Source organism: Balaenoptera acutorostrata, chromosome 1 (assembly GCF_949987535.1).
Source record: "Balaenoptera acutorostrata chromosome 1, mBalAcu1.1, whole genome shotgun sequence".
In the NCBI taxonomy this organism is placed as follows: Eukaryota; Metazoa; Chordata; class Mammalia; order Artiodactyla; family Balaenopteridae; genus Balaenoptera; species Balaenoptera acutorostrata.
Window position 1 is genome coordinate 13,386,981 of NC_080064.1, and position 18,926 is coordinate 13,405,906.

An 18,926-nucleotide genomic window follows, 5' to 3' on the forward strand; every position below is an offset into this window, starting at 1 on the left:
TGTGTCACGGTGAGGAAATGGAGAGCCAGAACCCAACCAGGTTTGATTGCAGACCCACTCTCCTAAAAATCATACCTGGGGCATGATGGTGGCAGAAAGGGGCACCCAAGGGATACCCTGCAGGACCAGAGACTGCCTCAGGATGGGGGCACCCTGAGTGCAACAGGTCCCCCACTTTCCGCCGGGCAGCAGGATGCAGACAGAGGCAGGCTCACAGCCCATGGCCCCCAGTGCGGTTTCTGTGAGAAGGGCAGAAGGACGGCGAGCAGGGAGGGTAGGAATTCTCTGTAGGACCAGGCTGTGGGTGCCAGTCCCTCAAGAGTCCAATTACAGGGCTGGTGTTGAGAGCACCAGTTAAGCTTTCGCCAAAGCTGGTACTGAAATAGGACCGGTGTTTGGGACCGGTTCCCCGTGGGGGACATAGTCCAGGATTTGACTCCATCCCAGGACAGCAGGATTCAGGGCAAATTTATTTCATGGTTGAAACCCCGCCTCCCCCCAACACCTCCAGCCCAGTCTCCTCTGCCCCCTTCCCAGAGCCCCAGGCAGCACCTTGTCAGAGGTGTGGTATCCATCGCAAGGGAGTGGGATGGATCCATGGGTCTGTTGAGGGAGAGGCACCCTGATACAGCGAAGAGACGTGGCCAGACCTCTCCACCTGAAGCTTAATCATGGGTCTGCCTCTGATGAGCTTCTTGAACATGGACAGACCTCTCTATCTCTCTGAGCCTCAGTTTCCTCGTCTATAAAATGGGGCTGATCCCATCCACTCGTGGGTGCTCCGCCCCTTTGGGGGCAGGTGGGAGGACAGGCATTTCCGTCTCTCTCTGGCAGGTGCGGAGGACAGGGAGCTGCTGGAATGACACATCTTCCCTGGGGGGAGGGCCGCACATTGTTAGGGGGAGGGCCGCACATTGTTAGGGGGAGGGCCGCACATTGTTAAGGGGGTGGCTTGAATCTTAAGTGCTGGCCTTTGGGGCTGAGGCCTCTGGGTTCCCTGGGGCTCCTTGCGGGGCTTGTGTTTCAGGAGACCTCAGGTGCTGTCCAGCCAGCTTGCCCTGCCGTGCTTGGATGGGCTGAGCTATTTTTAGCTCCGAGTTTTGCAAAAGTTATTTCTTCCTGCCCGGAGCTCTCTGTGGGACAAAGTGGACAGCCCCCTCTCAGAGGGAGGCAGAGCTTGGGCCGGAAGAAGAGACTGGAGCCAGACTGGACCCTCGTGGGCTTTGACAGGGAGGCTTCCTCTGCTCTCGGTGGCCTGCCAGCCGGGGGCTCCTGTGATCCTTCCCGGGGAAGCCGGATGTATGCCAGGGTCCCTCACCTGCCTGCCAGAGCGGCCGAGGACGGCAGCCCCCGGGGCTTCGGCGTCCTGTCTGCTCTCCCGGCCACGTGCTTCTGACTCATGAGAGCAAGAATGCGGTCTTTTTGGGAGCGAGTTTGTAAAAATAGTCCAAGTCCTTCCTCGTACCCACCCCACCCCTCTTCTGATCACACCCTGGCATGGGCCCCAGGCCTCTTCCCAGACTGGTTTTGGGGGAAGCGCCTCTTGCACAGCTTGGCACTGACTCTGTTTGTGCAGCTCTCCTGGTAGGAGCTGTCCTGGCGGAGGCTGATTTCGGGCAGGAGGAGGCACGGCCCCAAGAGCGGGTGCCCCACAGGCCTCGGCCGCCTTCTCCCCTCCTCTGATGGTGGTGGCGCGGCCGGTGTGGACCAGCATCCCTTCCTTCATGCAGCAAGTGTGTGTTGAGGTCTGCTGTGTGCCAGGCACCATTCCAGGGCTGTGGATGGAGCGATGAACATAAACGATAATGTCCACATTCTGGTAGGAGGAAACTGATGTAAACAACTAAAATGTATGGATTCCCGGAGGTGTTAAATACTATGAAGGCGGGGAGAGCAGAGTCAGAGGAAAGAGTGTGATGGGGATATGTATGTGCGATTTTAAAGCAGGTGGTTGGAGGGGGCCTCTCTGACACAGTGACCTTTGAGCAGAGCCCTGAAGGAGGTGAGGGAGTCATCCATGTGTATATCTGGGGGAAGCGTGTTCCAGGCAGAGGAAACAGCAAGTGCAAAGGCCCTGTGGTAGGGTGTTTGAGGGGCTGCACCGTGGTCATTGTGACTAGGGTAGAAAAGCTATGGGGAGAGAGGTAGGCTCTGAAGTCAGGGAGTTGGTGGAGGGACCACGTCATGTAGGGCCTTGTTGGCCAAGGTGAGGACTCTGGTTTCCACTCTGAATGAGGTAGGAAGGCATTTGAGGCTTTGAGGAGAAGAGTAACTTGGCTGCTGTGTTGAGAACAAAGTGTGTGGGGTGGGGGGTAGGGGGGTGAAAGCGGGAAGCAGGAGACCAGTCAAGGGGCTATTTTAATGGTCCAGGGAAGAGATGATGGTGGTGTGGATCAGGGTGGTAGCAGGGGAGGTGGTGTGAAGTGGTCAGATTCTAGACATGTTTGGAGGGTAGAGCCAACGAGGTTTGCTGACGGGTGGCATGTAGGTGTGAGAGAGAGCGGGGAGCCAGGAATGAGCCTGAGGTGTTTAGCCTGAGCGCCTGGCAGGCTGGAGCTGCTGTCAGGTGAGATGGGACTCCTGGGAGGAGTGAGGGTGGCCATCAGGATGTTAAGTTCAATATGCCCCGTAGACCAGTGAGCGGACGTGCCGAGCAGGCATACTTCTGGGCAGAGGTCTGGAGTTCCTCCAGGGAAGGTCAGGCTGGTGGTGTCACCGTAGAGATGGTCTTAAAAACCACGAAACGGGTGAGGTTGCCTGGGGAGGCGCAGATCAAGATGAGGTTGGAGTCCTGAGCCTGGGAGCGGCCCAGCATTCGGAGGTCCTTTGCCTGGGCCATTTCTGCAGCCTGGGCCGTCCATCCTTCCCCCACATCCAGCTCCGTGAAATTGCCTGGAGTCAGACCCCTCCATTTCCTGGTCCCACTTCATGCTTCCTGGGTGGCTTTGGGCAGGTTGCTTCCCCGGTCTGAACCCCAGCTTCCCTGTCCATAAAAAGGAGGGAACAAAGCCACCTCTTGGGTTTGGTTCTGGCATGAAAATGCTCTACTGCTGGTATGAGTGTTCTAGAGCCGCCCTGGCACTAAATGGCCCGGGCTTTGGATGGGGAAACTGGGGCGCAGAATGGTGAAGGGGTGGTGCACATTCCATGCTGTCCTCTTCCAGCTTCCAGGTGTGTGCGCTGTGGAGCCCCATCGAATGGGCCACCCAGGATGTGGCCAAGAATATGGGACCCTCGGATTGGCAATTTTTCACCTGGCCCTTCAGCCTGGGGCCTTCCGCCTGGACTGGACCTCTGGGGACGAAGGGGTTAATGTGCCTGGGGGCGGGAAGGAGGAGGGGGAGGAGGAGGGGGAGGGGGAGGAGGATGGGGAGGGTCTGGGGGCTGTTCTGGTGGCAGCAGCTTCTCCAGGCTGGCTCTGGTTTCCTAGCAACAGCCCCCAGGGGTCCCTTCTGCCCAGAGGCCTCCTCCGTTGTTGGTGTGGGAGGGGCCTGCCCCCAACCTGTCCTGCCTGGGGATCACTGACCGGGGGCACGCCTAGGGAGAGGGGGACACTTAGCCCAGGCAGTTACAGAGCCTCCATTGTCTGAGGCTTCAGCCACTGGCCAGCCTCACCCCTGCCCATGGCAGGAAGCCCATTGAGTGGCTTGGCGCCTAGTGGGCAGGGAGAGGAGCTGGCCCTGTGTCCCTCTGGCATTTGGAGGCTCCCGCCACGGGCTGTGGAGGGTCTGGGAGGATGCTCCCCCCACTTACCCGCGCCCTCAGCCACCTGGCACCTGGTCCGTGCTGGGATCCCGGGAGAACCAGCCCGAAGGTCCCGCCCCGGCTCTCCCAGCTCACAACCCAGGGACCCTGCTCAGCCACTGCGTGGCCTTGGGAACATCCTCAGTCTCTCAGCCTCCTTTTCCTCATCTGTTGTGGGAATTAAATTAGACAGACACTGTAAAATGTTCAGCAGGGGTTCTGGTGCATGGCAGTGCTGGGAGACGGCAGCTCTTATGTTTCTAAGATGATCATTTTGTGATCTCAAGGGTGACGAGGGTCACAAAGGTCAGGGCTGGTATTCTGGTGGACCGTCGGCCTGGACTCAGTTGAGCAATCTGCAGAATGGGGCAACGCTGTCCTCCAGGAGCGGCAGGAACTCCAGGAAGGGAACTAACATTGATTAAGGGCCTACCGGCATTTTCAGATGTCACTCCACTTACATCTGCATCTGACAGATGAGGAGAGGAAGCACAGAGAGGGTGAGTAACTTCCTGAGGTCTGGCCGCTGGAGGGCAAGCGCAGATTCAGCGTCTGAAGCTGGTCTCTCTGACCTCAGGCTGAGTGCTTTCCAGGGCTCTGAGTCCTGGACACGTGTCCTTCTTGCTGTACCTCCACCTGTGTTCGCTTGGCTAAGGCACCTTGTCTCTCCAGAGCCCCTGCGAGCGAGCCCCCTCCACAGTCTGCAGCAGGGGGGCTGTTTGCGATGAGGGACTCCCAGGGCAGAGGTGCCCCCCCCATACAGCTTGCAGACCCTGCTCTTCATCCTGCCCCGGGCTTTCTGGGCAGGGCAGAGGACACCTGCGCTGAGGTTCCCATCCATCTGGGCCTGTGCCCCTCCTCCACTGGTCAGGAAGCCCCACACCTGCAGCCACCCCAGGTTCAGGGATACGCCAGCCTCATGGGCTCCCCGGTGAGTGGATCCTAAGCAGGTGAACGTTCTCAGGCTCTGGGCTTAGTTCAGTGCATCTCAGCTGTTGTCTAGCGTGTGGGTCGGTGCTCTGGGCACTGAGACGAAAAGAAGAGGTCATTTTAGGGAGGGAGACCGTTCTAAGGGGGGCTGTAGGTATCCCAGAATCACCTGTGCTCTTTGAAAATAGACTTTCTCAGGCTACACCCACAAGCTACCAATTCAGAATTGTGGGCCTAGGACACAGGTTTCTTTTTTTTTTTTAACATCTTTATTGGAGTATAATTGCTTTTCATTGTTGTGTTAGTTGCTGCTGTATAACAAAAGAAGATGGACCGCTTCACGAATTTGCATGTCATCCTTGTGCAGGGGCCATGCTAATCTTCTCTGTATCGTTCCAATTTTAGTATACGTGCTGCCGAAGTGAGCACAGACTCAGGTATTTTTTAAACTAGGCTTGGGAACCACTGCATGAGATGGGTCTGGGGAGGCCTCACAGAGGAGAAGGGTCTGGGTTTTGAAGGTTGAGTAGGAGTTTGCTTTTTGGTTCTGAGAGAGAATTCTCCCTGGAGGGAACAAACAACCTGAGCAAAGACCCAGAGATATAGAACAGGTCGGCAAAGCGATGGGCCTGAAGCCCTTCATGAGGGCTGGAACAGTCAGGCTGGGCGTGGGAACCGCCCACACCAGAGAGGTCGGTGGGGAGGGTGGTGCGGCAGGTCAGGGAGGGCCTTGCTGAGGACCTGCATTCCGAAGGCGAAGGCGACGAGGAAGAGTCTGAGGCTGTGTGTTTTGGAACCCTTGCTGTGGCAGCAGAGGTGGGCGTGTGTTGGTCAAGCTCACACCTGACAGGGGCCGAAAGCTGGAGAGGCCTCCCAGAGTCTGTGGTTGCAGGAGGAGCTCTGGTCCACACCCCTGGTCTTACCTCCCGTCCCGCACTTTTTTCCTGGCTTCTAGGAGACAGGGTGCCTCTGAGGCCAGAGTTGGAGGTGGGGGCCTGGGCCAGATCCTGGTCCTTGTTTCCCTCCGTGCAGAACAGGGTGGCATCTACCTTTCCTCTGGCAAGGCTGCCCGACTCCGTTATGCCAGCATCTCCCTCTGGGACTGCCTGCCTGCCTGCCTGGGCCCCTGCCCACCCTCCCCTCCCCTCCCCTCCCCTCCCCTCCCCTCCCCTCCCCTCCCCTCCCCTCCGAGTCCTGCCTTCCCTGTCCTCAAACTCCTGGCCTGGTTTGTGCAGCCTCCCTGATTTTCAGGAGCCTTCCTGGTGTATTTCTCCAGGCCTCATTCAGGGGGAGCTGATGGGGCCATTCACGTGAGTGGGAGGTGGGAGATGGTCCGGGATGGGGTGAATCTCAGGGACTAGTGAGGAGGGGCGGGTGCGTGCAGGCTGGAGGAGGGTTTCCTGCCCGGCCTCTGGGCTGGATGGACCTTGAACTCTAGAGGAAGGAGGAACTGATAAGGGTCTGATTAAATTAGAGCCTGGAAGACACCTGCTGTGGTGAGCAGGGCTGTCCAGGGTGGAGGGAAGTGCTAATCTGGCTGCTCTTGGGTGGTCCCAGTCACTGAACTTGACCTGCTTGGGAGGCACACCCGGAGCTGGGCTTGCTCCTTTGCTTCTCACTCTGTCTGAATGTGCTTGAGAAGGACAGCCTGCTGCTGGTCGTTCTGTGTAGGGTCACGGGCAAGAGCACCGTTCAGGGGGTCTGCCTCCCTAGCCAGTCTTGGCAGTCGTTTTTAAAGAGATGACCCCCCCCAAAGAAGAAAGTCTCCATAACCCTACCACCCACTTGGAGCACTGTGAATATCACCGTGATAACAGTGGCCACTGCAGGCTGAGAGCTACACCACCACACACCACGGTCCCCGTTTCATGAGCACAGGACCTCTGTGAGGCGGGCGCTGGGGAGAAGGGGGTGAATTGTAACAGCTGGAAGTGGCAGAGCTGGGATTCGAACTCAGATCTAGCAACAGATCCCACCCTTTCAACACCATCTTGTAGCTACTGTCTGGTCCGACCTGTGATGCTTTGCCTTAGTTCTCTTTTTAAAAATGAGAATGCTTCTTCTCATCTTCCCTCCTTATAATACTCACTGTAGAAGATCTGGAAAATTCAGAAAAATGGAAAGAGGGTCAAAAGAAAATCTTCTGGAGCCCTGCCACCCAAGCAAACACTGTTCATATACCTTAGTGAGTTTCCTTCTGTCCTTTTCCTCTCTGCACTTTAGAAACAGTTGGAATCCCTGAGTGTAGACAATTCTGTAGATAATCCTGCTGGGCCACTCTTGGTTTTCAGTCAATGCTCCTTCCCCAGCCAGACTGCCTCTTTTGCCAGAGACCGCTGTGGCAGGAAGGTTCTGGATCGCTTTTAAGAGCGAGGCTCAGTTCAGGGGCATCACAACACATTTCTTCCAGCTCAGCCTCCGACCTTGAAGCTTCCAGACCATGCATAGCTCAAGGAAGACTTAAAAAAAAATTAAAAAAGGAAATAGCCGAGCAACCCCACCTGTTTGCTCATGTTCACACCTATGCCCCGGCTCCTGGCTGTGGCAGCCTGTGGCATCCTCCGGGCGGGTGCTGTCATGCCCACTTTACAGAGATGTAGCCTGAAGCTCTGAGAGGCCACGGGGGGGCCTGGGGTCACACCGAGAGGAGGAGGCAGAGCCCAGCCTGCAGATGGATTTGGCTGCCCCCAGACCCTCATGGCTTGGAAGGCCTTGGGGTTCCCCTTTGAGCCTCCTCCAGGGTCTCTCACACTCCTGGGATGCAGAATCCAGGCACATGGTCCCATTTGCTGTTTCCCATTTTGGTGGTGACACGTCAAAGACGGGCATCTTGGCACTGACTGAGCCTGCTGGGGCTTTGTGGTTGACCTCAGGGATGCTGCTGGGAGTCCCATGGGCCAGGTAGCAGGAACCCCATTTTAGAGATGAGGACACCAAGGCTCAGCTCAGCTGCCAGTGGAGATGAGACTCCAGCCTGGATCCCCGACTCCCAAGGTAGAGCTTGGTCATAACACTTGGTCTGTGCCCTGGGTGTTAATGACAGCCAGAGACTACCGTGTCCCAGGGACCCCTCCAAGAGTGTTGCATGTATTTACTTTTAATTTTCTTAAGAACCCCATGAAATAGGTACTTCTTAGACGTATTTTTTTAAAAAATTATTTATTTTGATTTATTTATTTTTGGCTGCATTGGGTCTTTGTTGCTGTGCGCAGGCTCTCTCTAGTTGCGGCGAGCGGGGGCTACTCTTCATTGCGGTACGCGGGCTTCTCATTGCAGATGGTTTCTCTTTGTTATGGATCACGGGCTCTAGGTGTGCGGGCTTCAGCAGTGGTGACACGGGGGCTCAGTAGTTGTGGCTCGCAGGCTCTAGAGTGCAGGCTCAGTAGTTGTGGTGCACGGGCTTAGTTGCTCCGTGGCATGTGTGATCTTCCCGGGCCGGGGCTCGAACCCGTGTCCCCTGCATTGGCAGGCGGATTCTTCCCTGCGCCACCAGGGAAGCCCCAGTAGGTACTTTTTAATCCCCATTTTGCAGATGAATAAACTGAGGCACAGAGACGGGGGTTAAGTAACTCATCCAAGGTATTATGGCTACTGAGTAGTGGGCCCAGGTGGTATCAGGTAGCCTTGAATTCTTTTCTAATTATTGTGCCGTGAGGGTCTCTAGCAGGGCGTTGCGCTGCTCTGAGCCATGACTATTCCCTCATTCACATCCTTCTGAGCCTTGGGGCACGTGTGTGCAAAATGGTGACCACAGGCCTGTGGGTGTGCACGGGGCTTGCTGGCCTGGGCCCTTGCCCGGGGACCTCACTGCCCCCAATTAGTCTGCAGCAAACGCCTCCCAGATGCCAGCCCTGAAGTCCAGGGAGGCCGTGTGATTAAGGGGTTGAGACTAGGGTTTGGGGTCAATACCCCTGGATTGAATCCTAGTGTTGTCACTTTGTTCACTTGCCTCTGTGACCTTGGGCAAATCCTTACCTCTCTGAGCCTTGGTTTCCTCATCTGTTAATGAAATAATGCAGATAAATCTCTGGGCTCCTTATATGTTGATGTCTCTGTTCCTTTCTGGGGAAAGCCTTGGGCTTGGAGGGAGGGCAAGAATCATCCCTGAAAATGAGGAAAAAGGAGAGGACATTGCACTTTCTGGCCTAGAGGGAAGGATCCTGGGCTTCTGCATGATCAGAAAAAATATATATATATATTTCTCCCCACAGGATGTTTATTAATTACAAAGGAAAATAGTAACTTTACAGTGGAGAAACCTCAGGGAGACATCACTTTAACTAAGTGATCAAAGTTACCATGACTAGTACAGGCGTACCTGGGAGATATTTTGAGTTGGGTTCCAGACCACTGCAATAAAGCGAATATTGCAATAAAGCGAGTCACGCTTTATTTTCCCAGTGCATATAAAAGTTATGCTTACACTATTCCTTAGTCTACTAAGTGTGCAATGGCATTATGTCTAAAAACACAATGTGCATACCTTAAAGAAAATATTTAAGGAGCAGTTTGCACATGAACCTGGGCTGGGTGCCTTCCTTTTTCCTCCTGCAAAATGGGTGTGTCTCCCTGCTCCTTCTTCAGTGGTTCTGAATGAGCCCACAGGGAGGACAGACCTGCAGAGGGACTGCTATGCAGCTGTTGTTTGACTTTTCAACTTGCAAAGGGATTTGCAGACATTTTAGTTTGCTTTCCCCAACCCTTTGCTGAGAGTTGTCAGTGTGGGACTAAAAGACACAGTCACACACTTAGTGGAGAGCAATCTGCATTCAGTCAGAATGAAAAGTGCAATTCTCTGACCCAGCAGATCCCGCCCAGGAGTGTGACTGACAGGTTCATACATCCATTCGCTCAAGGCCAAGTGTATGGAGGAAGGCTTTATAACACCAAAGCCTGGAAACAACCTCAGTGTCCCTTGATAGGAATTATGTCAATTATGGTATATCCCATCTGCCCCAAAATACTACGCAGCCATTAAAAAAGTGAGACTGGGGCTTCCCTGGTGGCGCAGTGGTTGAGAATCTGCCTGCTAATGCAGGGGACACGGGTTCGAGCCCTGGTCTGGGAAGATCCCACATGCCACGGAGCAGCTGGGCCCGTGAGCCACAATTGCTGAGCCTGCGCGTCTGGAGCCTGTGCCCCGCAACGGGAGGGGCCGCGATGGAGAAAGGCCCGCGCACCGCGATGAAGAGCGGTCCCCGCACCGCGATGAAGAGTGGCCCCCGCTTGCCGCAACTGGAGAAAGCCCTCGCACGAACCGAAGACCCAATACAGACAAAAATTAATTAATTAATTAATTAAAAAGAAAATCCTTAAAAAAAAAAAAAAAGTGAGACTGATTTCTGTGTACTGTTCTGAACTGATCATGGAGATTCTTAAGCAAGAAAAGTGGTTGCTAAGTGAAGTAAGTCAGACAGAGAAAGACAAATATGTGACATCACTTATATGTGGAATCTAAAAAGACTGATACAGATGAACTTACTTACAAAACAGAAATAGACTCACGGACGTAGAAAACAAATTTATGATTACCAAAGGGGAAGGGGGGGTGGAGGGATAAATTAGGAATTTGGGATTAACACACTAATATGTATAAAATAGATAAACAAGGACCTACTGTATAGCACAGAGAACTGTAGTCAATATCTTGTGATAAACTATAATGGAAAAGAATCTGAAAAAGAATATGTATACACACGCGCACGCGTGTGCCCATGTATAACTGAATCACTTTGCTATACACCTGAAACATTGTAAATAAACTATACTTCAATTAAAAAAATTTTTTTAAAAAGTGGTTGCACCACAGGGTGTGCAATGTGCTTCCTCCTGTATAAAACAAGGCATATATACGGATAAACAAGCTGGTGCATACATGGCATAGTTCTGGAAGGATTCATAAGAAACCAGTAATAGTGGTCACTCCTGGGGGATTTGAGAGACTGACTTTTCATTGTACATCTTTTGTATTGTTTGGACTTTGAGAGACAGTAGAGCATGGTGGTTACATAATGAGCACACACTGGGGCCCATGGCCTGGGTTCACACCCTGGCTCTGCTGCTTACTAGCTGTGTGATCTTGGGCTACTTACTTAACCACTCTGGGCCCCATTTTCTCATAATTTGGATTATTTGGATTTTCATATTTGTAAAGTGCTCAGAATAATGTCGGAGATATAGTAGGCACTGCATAGATGTTTGCTCTTATTAATTAATTGCCCTTTACATGCATTCTATTTTTATTTAGGAAACCAGCTAACACAAATAGAGGCTTTAAGGATTGGAAAGGAAAATAGGCACGCAGCCAGTTTGTGTCAGGCGCTGATTAGAAAGGAGGGCTTGGGGCTTTCCCTCCAGGGTCGATCCCCTCCTCCCCAGGAAGTCTAGAAGGACTGCCTCTAGCTCAGAATCGGGGGTGTGAACCGGGAGTGGGGAGAACTCTTTCTGTCACTGCTCGGCAGGGGGCATCGGGCAAGTTTGGCTCCAGGGCCCAGGAAGCCCGGTGGAGGCACTGGCTTCTTGGCTGCGGGGTTCCTCCACTGCGAGGTCTGGAGAAACTGCCCCCAGCTCCCAGCATTTGGGATTCCGCCCCGATCTCGAGCCACCTATCTCCATGAAGCCCTTTATTTCCCTCACACCCACGTGCTAAGGGGCCAACCTCATGGGTGCAGCACAGGGAGAGACAGAGAGAGAGTGAATGGCCTTCCGTGGGACCACTGGGGTGGGAGCTGGGGAGAGCGGCTGGACCCAAGGGCGCCCGTGGAGGAGGAAGTGTCTGGCCACGTCCATGAGAGTTCAGGTGTGATCCAGCTTCTGCAACACGGGGGCTGAGTGTGATCCTGGCTTCTGAGGCTGGAGTTTCACCTGTCAGCCAGTGGGGACCCACCTGTCAGCCTAGCTGGACCCAGCAGGCTCCCGAGGTTCCTTGGTATTGGGCAGAGGAAGGTCCGTGGAGGCAGGGCCCTTCTGGGAAGATGGCTTAGGGTTCTGCCGCTGCGGGTTTTTCTGCGGGTTAATGATTTATGAAGGTGAGGGCTGGGCCCTTGCTGGCGCTGTCCTGTGTTCCCGAAGCGGCTGGGGAACAGGGTGAGAGCTGGCAGGCTGGCGTGCACGGGTCACGAGTCAGTGACCCCTCTCTGTCGCTGGAACTTCAGCCTTGAATGCTCTCTGATCAGATTTCTGGCCTTCTTTTTGCAGGCGAGCGCTGGGACGGTGCTGGTGAGCTGCACCCTGTCTGATGGCTTCCTCCCATCCTCCACAGGCTGCCATAGGTATGGTACTCCGGGTGCCTGCACCTCCCACCTCTGAACGGGGCCGTGGGGCCTGGCCCAGGGCCGCTAGCTTTGGAGCAGGCTGACCTTGGGTGTGAATGTGGCCCTGCTGGTGGTTAGCTGTGTGCCCTTGGGCAAGTGGCCTCACCCCTCTGCCTCAGGTTCCTTGTCTACAACGTGGAAATAATGATTTCCTCCTCATAGAGCGGGCTTCAGGCAAGGGTTGACTCTTTACCTTTCTCCCTAAGGTCCCCTGGGGAGACGAGCAGAGCCCCTCCAGGGACTGAGGTGTGCTTGGGGGTAAAGCTTAGGAATTGAGAGTGGGGAACTGGGGCTCAGGGGACAGGCGGGGCCATCCATCTCCATCTGCTAAGGAACTGAGGAGGCCGGGTCATCTAGCAATGGTGGGGCTGCTAGAGTTAAAAAAGAAAAAAAAAAAAAAAAGAAAGCAGAAAAATACATACTTATACTAAAAAAAATTGTTTTTTTATCTGAAATTCAATCTGATGTCCTGTATTTTTATCCAGCAACCCTAACAGTGGGGCCTTGGACACTGCTGGTAGAATCCGGACCCCATCCTGGAGGAGCTGGATGCAAGGCCATTTCTCCCATTGGGCCCAGCTTCCTGACCTCTTGTTCTTTTTGGGGGGTGGCAGTTAGCAGAATGGTAACAAGCCAGGGCTTTTTCTCCAGTCCGACCCTGCCACTGCCACTGTGAGCTCAGCTGAGTGACTTGGTGTCTCTCTGGCTCCGTTTCACCACCCACAAACATGGGGATAATAATGATACCCGCTCCTGTGATGTTTCGAGGTTTAAATACAGGTGGGACCCTGGCATGTGGTAATCAATGGCTCAGTGCATGGGAGCTGCTATCTCTGGGGTGTTGGCAGGACGGGCCGCCTGTGCTCTGCTCTGAGCCCCCGGCCAGAGCCCAGGGAGGACTCTCTTCCCCCCTGAGCCTCCGTGTTCTTTTCTGAAGGGTGGGGGACCAGCACGGTGGACACACCTTCTCCATAGCGTGGGGTGGCTTCCTGGGTCCTGGCCTCCTGGATTCGCTGGGGACTCGCTGGGGTGGGCTCTCCCGAGGACGGGGCATGTCCAGGAACGTCACAGGCGTGTGTGGTCACCTCCAGCCCTGCCACCTGTCTGGATGGGTGGGAAGGGCTCAGTTCAGCTCTCAGTTATCCAGGGATGGGCCTCCTGATTTTTCCTTCTGATAAGGAGCTGTGTCTAATTGCCTGGGTCTCAGGATCCTGAACAGAATCCTGGGGACAAGGACATTTCCTGATTCATGGCCGTGGCTTTGGGTCCCAGGATGTCTGCACCCCCCGCCACTGTCATAGGCACCCTGAACCCTTTCTCCTACACACCAAGGGGCCAGACATGCAAACTGAGAGCGAAAGTATCTTATGATGAAATCAGTTCAGTTCCGTTCAGCAAACATTTGATGAAAGTTTACTGTTCTGGGTGTATCTGACATTGCGGGCTGGTTTCATCTGGTTGAACCAGTCTCTTTGCCACTTTCTGATTCTTTGAGAGCTTCCCATGGTCTTCATGAATAAATTCAAATCCCCCCAGCACCTCGCAGCCGTGTTCTCACCCCCATCATCCTTGCTCACGTCTTCACTTCCACTGGGCCACTTGCTGTTGTGCTCTGCTCCTGCTCTGGCCTCAGCCTGGAATACCCCCTGACCCGTAACCTGAGCCTGTCAGACCATTGCTCCCCCTTTAATGCTCTGCACAGGGGCAGCCTTGTGCCAAAGCCGTGCCCCACATAAGCCCCCTCCTCTCTTTAGCACCAGCTCAGTCTCTGGGCTTTTACATTATTCTCTGGCCATATCTCCCTGCCTCACCCTGTAGTGAGCTCCTTGACATTGAGGGGCCATGTCTGTCTTCTGCTTGAACCTCCCGGCCCAGGGGCTCTCAGGGACAGTTCACTGGATGCGGGCATGACTGTGTTGATTGCTGGGCTAACTGAAGCTATTTGTACTCTTAAAGGGAGAAGGTGCAGAAGTAACCTAAGTCCCTGGACACAGCCTGGGGGCCGGGTCACCTGGGGCTGGGCCTGGCCTGTGAGTGGGGAGGGGCTCTCCATCTCACCCAGGGTCAGGGCCTGGGCTGTGACTCAAGGCAATAATAATAGTAATAACGATAATGATAATGATGGTGCAATGACAGTGATGGTAAGTAAAATCGTCATCGTAAGAACAGCTAACATTTAGCGAGCCCATACCTCGCACTGGGTGCTTTAATGTTTGTCAATTCATTCCATCCTCCCAACAACCCTGTAAGGCACTTACTATTACTGTCCTCATTTGACAGATCAGGAAACTGCAGCTTGGTGGAGTAGGGGGAAGGGCGGTGAAATAACTTGACACTCATACAGCCAGTATAAGGGAGAGCTGGAGTCTCAACCCAGGTGGTCTGACTGTGAAACCGTAGTGACTATAATGATACAGGCCACGTGCAAAGGGAACCCTCCCCCAACTGTCTGCCCAGCAGATTCAAGTGGGCAGGACCATGGGCACTGAAGCCCCTTTGGTCAGGATAGGTCTGAATCTGGTGGTCCAGAAATAGTGGGCAGGGACTTTGTGGTCATTTATTCCAGTATTTTTTAAACTTTTAAAACTGCAACCCATAGACCTGACAATAGGAGTGTGTGTGTGTGTGTGTGTGTGTGTGTGTGTGTGTATTCAGCAAATACTTATTATGTGCCTACCATATGTCGGGCACATTACCAGATGCTGGGAATATGACAGTGAAACAGACAAGAATACCTGCCCTCAGGAAGCTTACATTCTAGCAAAGGAGACAGACAGTAAAATAAATAAAACATACTGTGTGTCACATGCTGATAAGGGCCACAGAGAAAAAGAAAGCAGGCAAGGCAAATCGGGAGCCCCCGGGTGTCACTGGGGGCAGTTTTGGTCCTGGCAGCCTCATTGGAAGCTGGCATATGGTAAAGACCTGAAGGAGGTGAGAGCAGGAGAAGACGCCTGGGGGAAAGAACATTCTGGACCCCAGGACTGAAAGTGCAAAGGTCCTGAGGCAGGAGCAGAGCTGGCACTTTCACGGTACAGCAAGGAGACCGGTGTGGCTGGAGTGGAATGAGCAAGGGGAGAACAGTAGAAGATGCTATACACACACATTTTATATATGTGTGTACATATACATATCCAAAACGGAAGTGTTGAAAGCAATATCAAAAGTAATACCAAATGTGACCGGGGAGGGCCGGTTAGCTCTGGGTTTCTGCTGCAGTCAAGCAGCTGAGGAAGGGTCTTCTTGAATTTGATACACTTGCACCTAAAATGTTCTGCTCTGGAAACCCCAGGTCACTGTGGGCAGGGGGGGGGGGAGTTGGATTTTTCTGGTCAGTGAGACTACTAGAATCAGATCTGTCCATCTGTCCATCTGCTGGCCCGTCTAGCTGTCTCCCTGCTCCATCCACCTCCCCACCCATTTACTTATCGATCCACCTGTGGACAGTCCTGTCCTCAAGGATCTCGGGCAGGGAGGGGACAGAAATTACAGCAGGTGTCACTGTGTAACACTCGCATCCCAGGCACTATGCCAAGAGCTACAGCTACCAGAGCAGTTCTCCACCAGGGGCAGTTTCGTCCCCCAGGGGACATTTGGCAATGTCTGCAGACATTTTTGGTTGTCATAGCTGGAGGGTAGAGGCCAGGAATGCTGCTACACATCCTGTAGAGCCCCCCGGCGCAAAGACCATGCCGCCCTGATAGGAGGCTGAGAAACCCTGACCTACATCTCACGTCACATTCACATCAGCCTTATGAGGTAGATGCTGTTTCATTCTCCAATTTACAGGGAAGAAACCAAGGTTCAGAGAGGTGAAGGGGACCCAGACAAGACTGGGTGGGCCCCCAGCTCATGCTCTAAAATGTGTGACATGAGCTGTGACAGGCCTGCTCCGGGCAGCCCAGGGAGGGGCGATCAGCTTAAAACCAGCCCACGTTGTCCCTTGGTTTGGGAGTGGGTTCGCACGAGGTAGGGAGATGGGCTAAATGGACGCTTGAGGTTCTGTTTAGGCTCAGATTCTAGGAAAGAAGTCTTCTAAGGAAGAAGACTGGGGACCTCAGCTTGCTGAAATGGGCCGAAGGCGACAGCTTGTTTTGCTCTTTAGGATAGAGGATCCATTTCTTCACTTGTTTAATGAAACAAGTGAAGTTCTTGTTCAAGTTTGCTGAGTTCTGCCCGTCGACTGAGAAAAAATGCACAACCTCAAAGTAGAGAATTATGTTTTACTTGATGGACTTGCTGAGGACTTAAGCCCGGGAGGCAGCCTCTCAGATAGCTCTGAGGGACCGCTCCTAAGAGGTGAGGGGGGAGCCAGGATATATAGGAGTTTTTGCAACAAAGATCGGGTAGTGAGAACATCAAAAGATTACTGTTAACTAAAGAAAACCAGGCATCTCAAGTTAATGAATTTAGCACTCTTCAGTATAAGGGAAGTGCAAGAGGCTGGGCTCCTTGAAATCATTCCTTTGATATGCGCTTTAGCTATCTGGGGCCAGCATCCTGTTCTTTCGGTCCTGAATCCCCTCAGGGTGCGCCGCTGGGGTGGCTGCAGTGGCTGATGCCTTGATGGCCAGAACATACTTTGTTTACTGATATGGCTGGCGACACACCCCAGGCCAGGCCCTGCCCCCTTAAAGGGGCAAAATAAATCATTACACATTTTACAGGAACAGATGAAGAAAACAAGAGGCTAAGACAGAGACGGGATGCGGGCAGGGGTCCTCCCAGGGGAGAGAAGCAGGGAGTAAGGCTGGGCCGACCTTCATGCTGGGAGCCCAGGCCCCGAGCCCTGCCCCATCCAGTCTGTGCCCTGGTACCCGAAAGCTGGCTGCCTTCAGGCTCCCCTCCCCCGTGCATACCAAATAAAGCGCAGGGTGCCGAGCTCATTCGCATATACGCAAAATGCAAAGACGTATCACACATAGAAATACACACGAAGGTGTGTGCCCAGACGCACGTGGGCAGATGCATTTATAAAACCCCCTTGCTTACAAAATAGGAAAGTAGGAAACAAGAAAACCAGAGACTTACATTCAAGTCCAGATGCACACACGCTCGCCTTGGAAGCTTGCTCCCTGCCCTCCGTCTACTGCCCATCTGCTTAGAGCCCCAAGCCAACCACAGGAGCCTCGGGGCACAGGAGGGCCACCTGACCTGGGCATGGGTTTAATCTAGTCTCTGGGAACTGCCCGCGTGCTCTCTCTCGGACCCCCAGCTGCTCCCCACTTCCAGCCCTCTCTCTGGACCAAACCCTGAGACCCCACAGCGGGCTAACTCCTCCTCCCTTCCAGGAGATCGGCTGCTTCCTGGAGGCCCAGTCCCCTCCCCCGAGGCAGAGGACGACCCTGGCGAGGCCTTTGAGTTTGATGACAGTGACGATGATGACGACACCAGTGCTGGCCTGGGCGTCCCAGGCGCTGCTCCAGAGAAGGAGGCAGAAGACGCCCCACTGATCCACTTGGACTCCGCCCCCGTCGCTGGTAAGGTGCTCTGGAAGCCCGGGGTTTTCCCATTTCCAGGCCCCCGGGGGGCTACAGGGAGCTCAGGGCTGCGTGGAGGCTTCAGGCTCCCAGTGATGCCTTGTGACTCCTCCACTGTCCCCAGAAAGCAGGAAGGGAAGACAGACCACCGGGAAGAAGCTGCATTCCATCGCTCCCATTGGGAACTGGAGATTCCTAGCATTCCTGCAGCATCTGGTGCACTTTGGCACGTCGTAAATGGCAGTGGTTGGCCGTCGGTTGTGCTTCAGCGACAGTTACTGCCCAGAGCTTGTCTCTCGGAAGCTCCCCTCTCCCCGCAGCTTCTCCCAGGGAATCACAGCTGCCAGAGCCGCAGCCTCCCAGAGCCCTGGGGGCGGGAAGGCCCTGATAAGGCCGGTGTTAAATGGCAGCTTCTGTCATCGGGAGGGACTGGGGACTGGACCGGCAGGAAGTTCCTGCAGGCTTGGGGACAAGGGGCTCCTTGAGGGGCTGCGGGTGAGGGCAGGCCCAGAGCAGGCAGCGTGACTGGTTCTGGTCGGAGCTGCGATGTGGGCCATGGGGCTGGGGGTGGGGACAGGCAGGTAGGACTGGTAGGGGAGCTTAATGATGGTGTGGGGCTGGGGGAAGGCGGGCAGGGACGCAGCAGGCACCGGGCTGGCGGGCCCGTCTCTGGGGCCCCCGGGGAAGCTGGGAAAGGGGGCGGGGATGCGCTGAGTCCCTTGGGCCAGCCGCTGGCCTGACGGGCTCTGCCTCTGCTCTCCTCCCGCAGACCCAGACCCAGCGGCCTCACCGCCCCAGACACAGTAAGTGAGCCTCGTTCTTTTGCTCTGGCAGCTGGGAAATGAGGAGAGACCGGGCAGGAGGTGTGGGAAGGGGTGGAGCTGCGGCTGTGAGGGCTCAGGGCAGGTCTTTGGCTAAGGAGGAACGCATTTCAGGATCCCTGGGCCGGAGGGAAGACGTCAGTCCCTAAAACGTGTTACTTTTTCCTTTATTTTTCCCACAAGCCTGTGAAGTAGAAAGCAGGCCTGGCTCCACATCCTGGCTTTGTCCCTTGCCAGCTGTGTGGCTGGAAGGAGTCACATAAACTCTCCAAAGTCAGTCTGTTCATATGCAAAATGAAAACAATGAAGTACCTACCCACTCCACTGGGTTGTGGCTGGGAATTAAACAGCTCTCTGGTGTTCCACATGGTGCCACCCTCTGTAATTGTCTTTGCCATCGCCATTTGTTTTGCCGGTACCGTTCCTGCTCCCTTTCCTGTGACTGTTGCTGGGGACTCTGCCTTTCTCCACCTGGGAGCCTGTCTGAGGCAGGGCAGCCTAAAGGCTAACACCCCTGGGTGTTGGGGTGATCACCTTCATCGTACTCTGGACCTAGCACTGGCCATGGGTCCTTGTGTAAGTCCCAGTCCCCCAGGCCTTGGTTTTCTCATCTGTAAAATGGGCCACTGCTTCCTCCA

The 18,926-nt window shown here is 54.3% G+C and overlaps 1 protein-coding gene and 1 non-coding gene across 8 annotated transcripts in view; one reads left to right on the forward strand and one right to left on the reverse strand.

Annotated features, from left to right (window-relative positions):
* The window catches only part of ARHGEF10L (Rho guanine nucleotide exchange factor 10 like), a 145,051-nt gene that overhangs the window by 23,510 nt on the left and 102,615 nt on the right, over nt 1-18,926 (forward strand). For all 7 annotated transcript variants that reach the window (XM_057549406.1, XM_057549427.1, XM_057549422.1 and 4 more), the window contains 3 exons: nt 11,872-11,945; nt 17,279-17,467; nt 18,237-18,270. In XM_057549406.1, the coding sequence (XP_057405389.1) occupies nt 11,912-11,945; nt 17,279-17,467; nt 18,237-18,270 (257 nt within the window). In that variant the 5' untranslated portion in view covers nt 11,872-11,911. The remainder of the gene's footprint in view (nt 1-11,871; nt 11,946-17,278; nt 17,468-18,236; nt 18,271-18,926) is intronic.
* Nucleotides 4,997-5,103, reverse strand: LOC114236840 (U6 spliceosomal RNA). Its single transcript, XR_003622697.2, has one exon. It is a non-coding gene; the product is annotated as a U6 spliceosomal RNA (small nuclear RNA).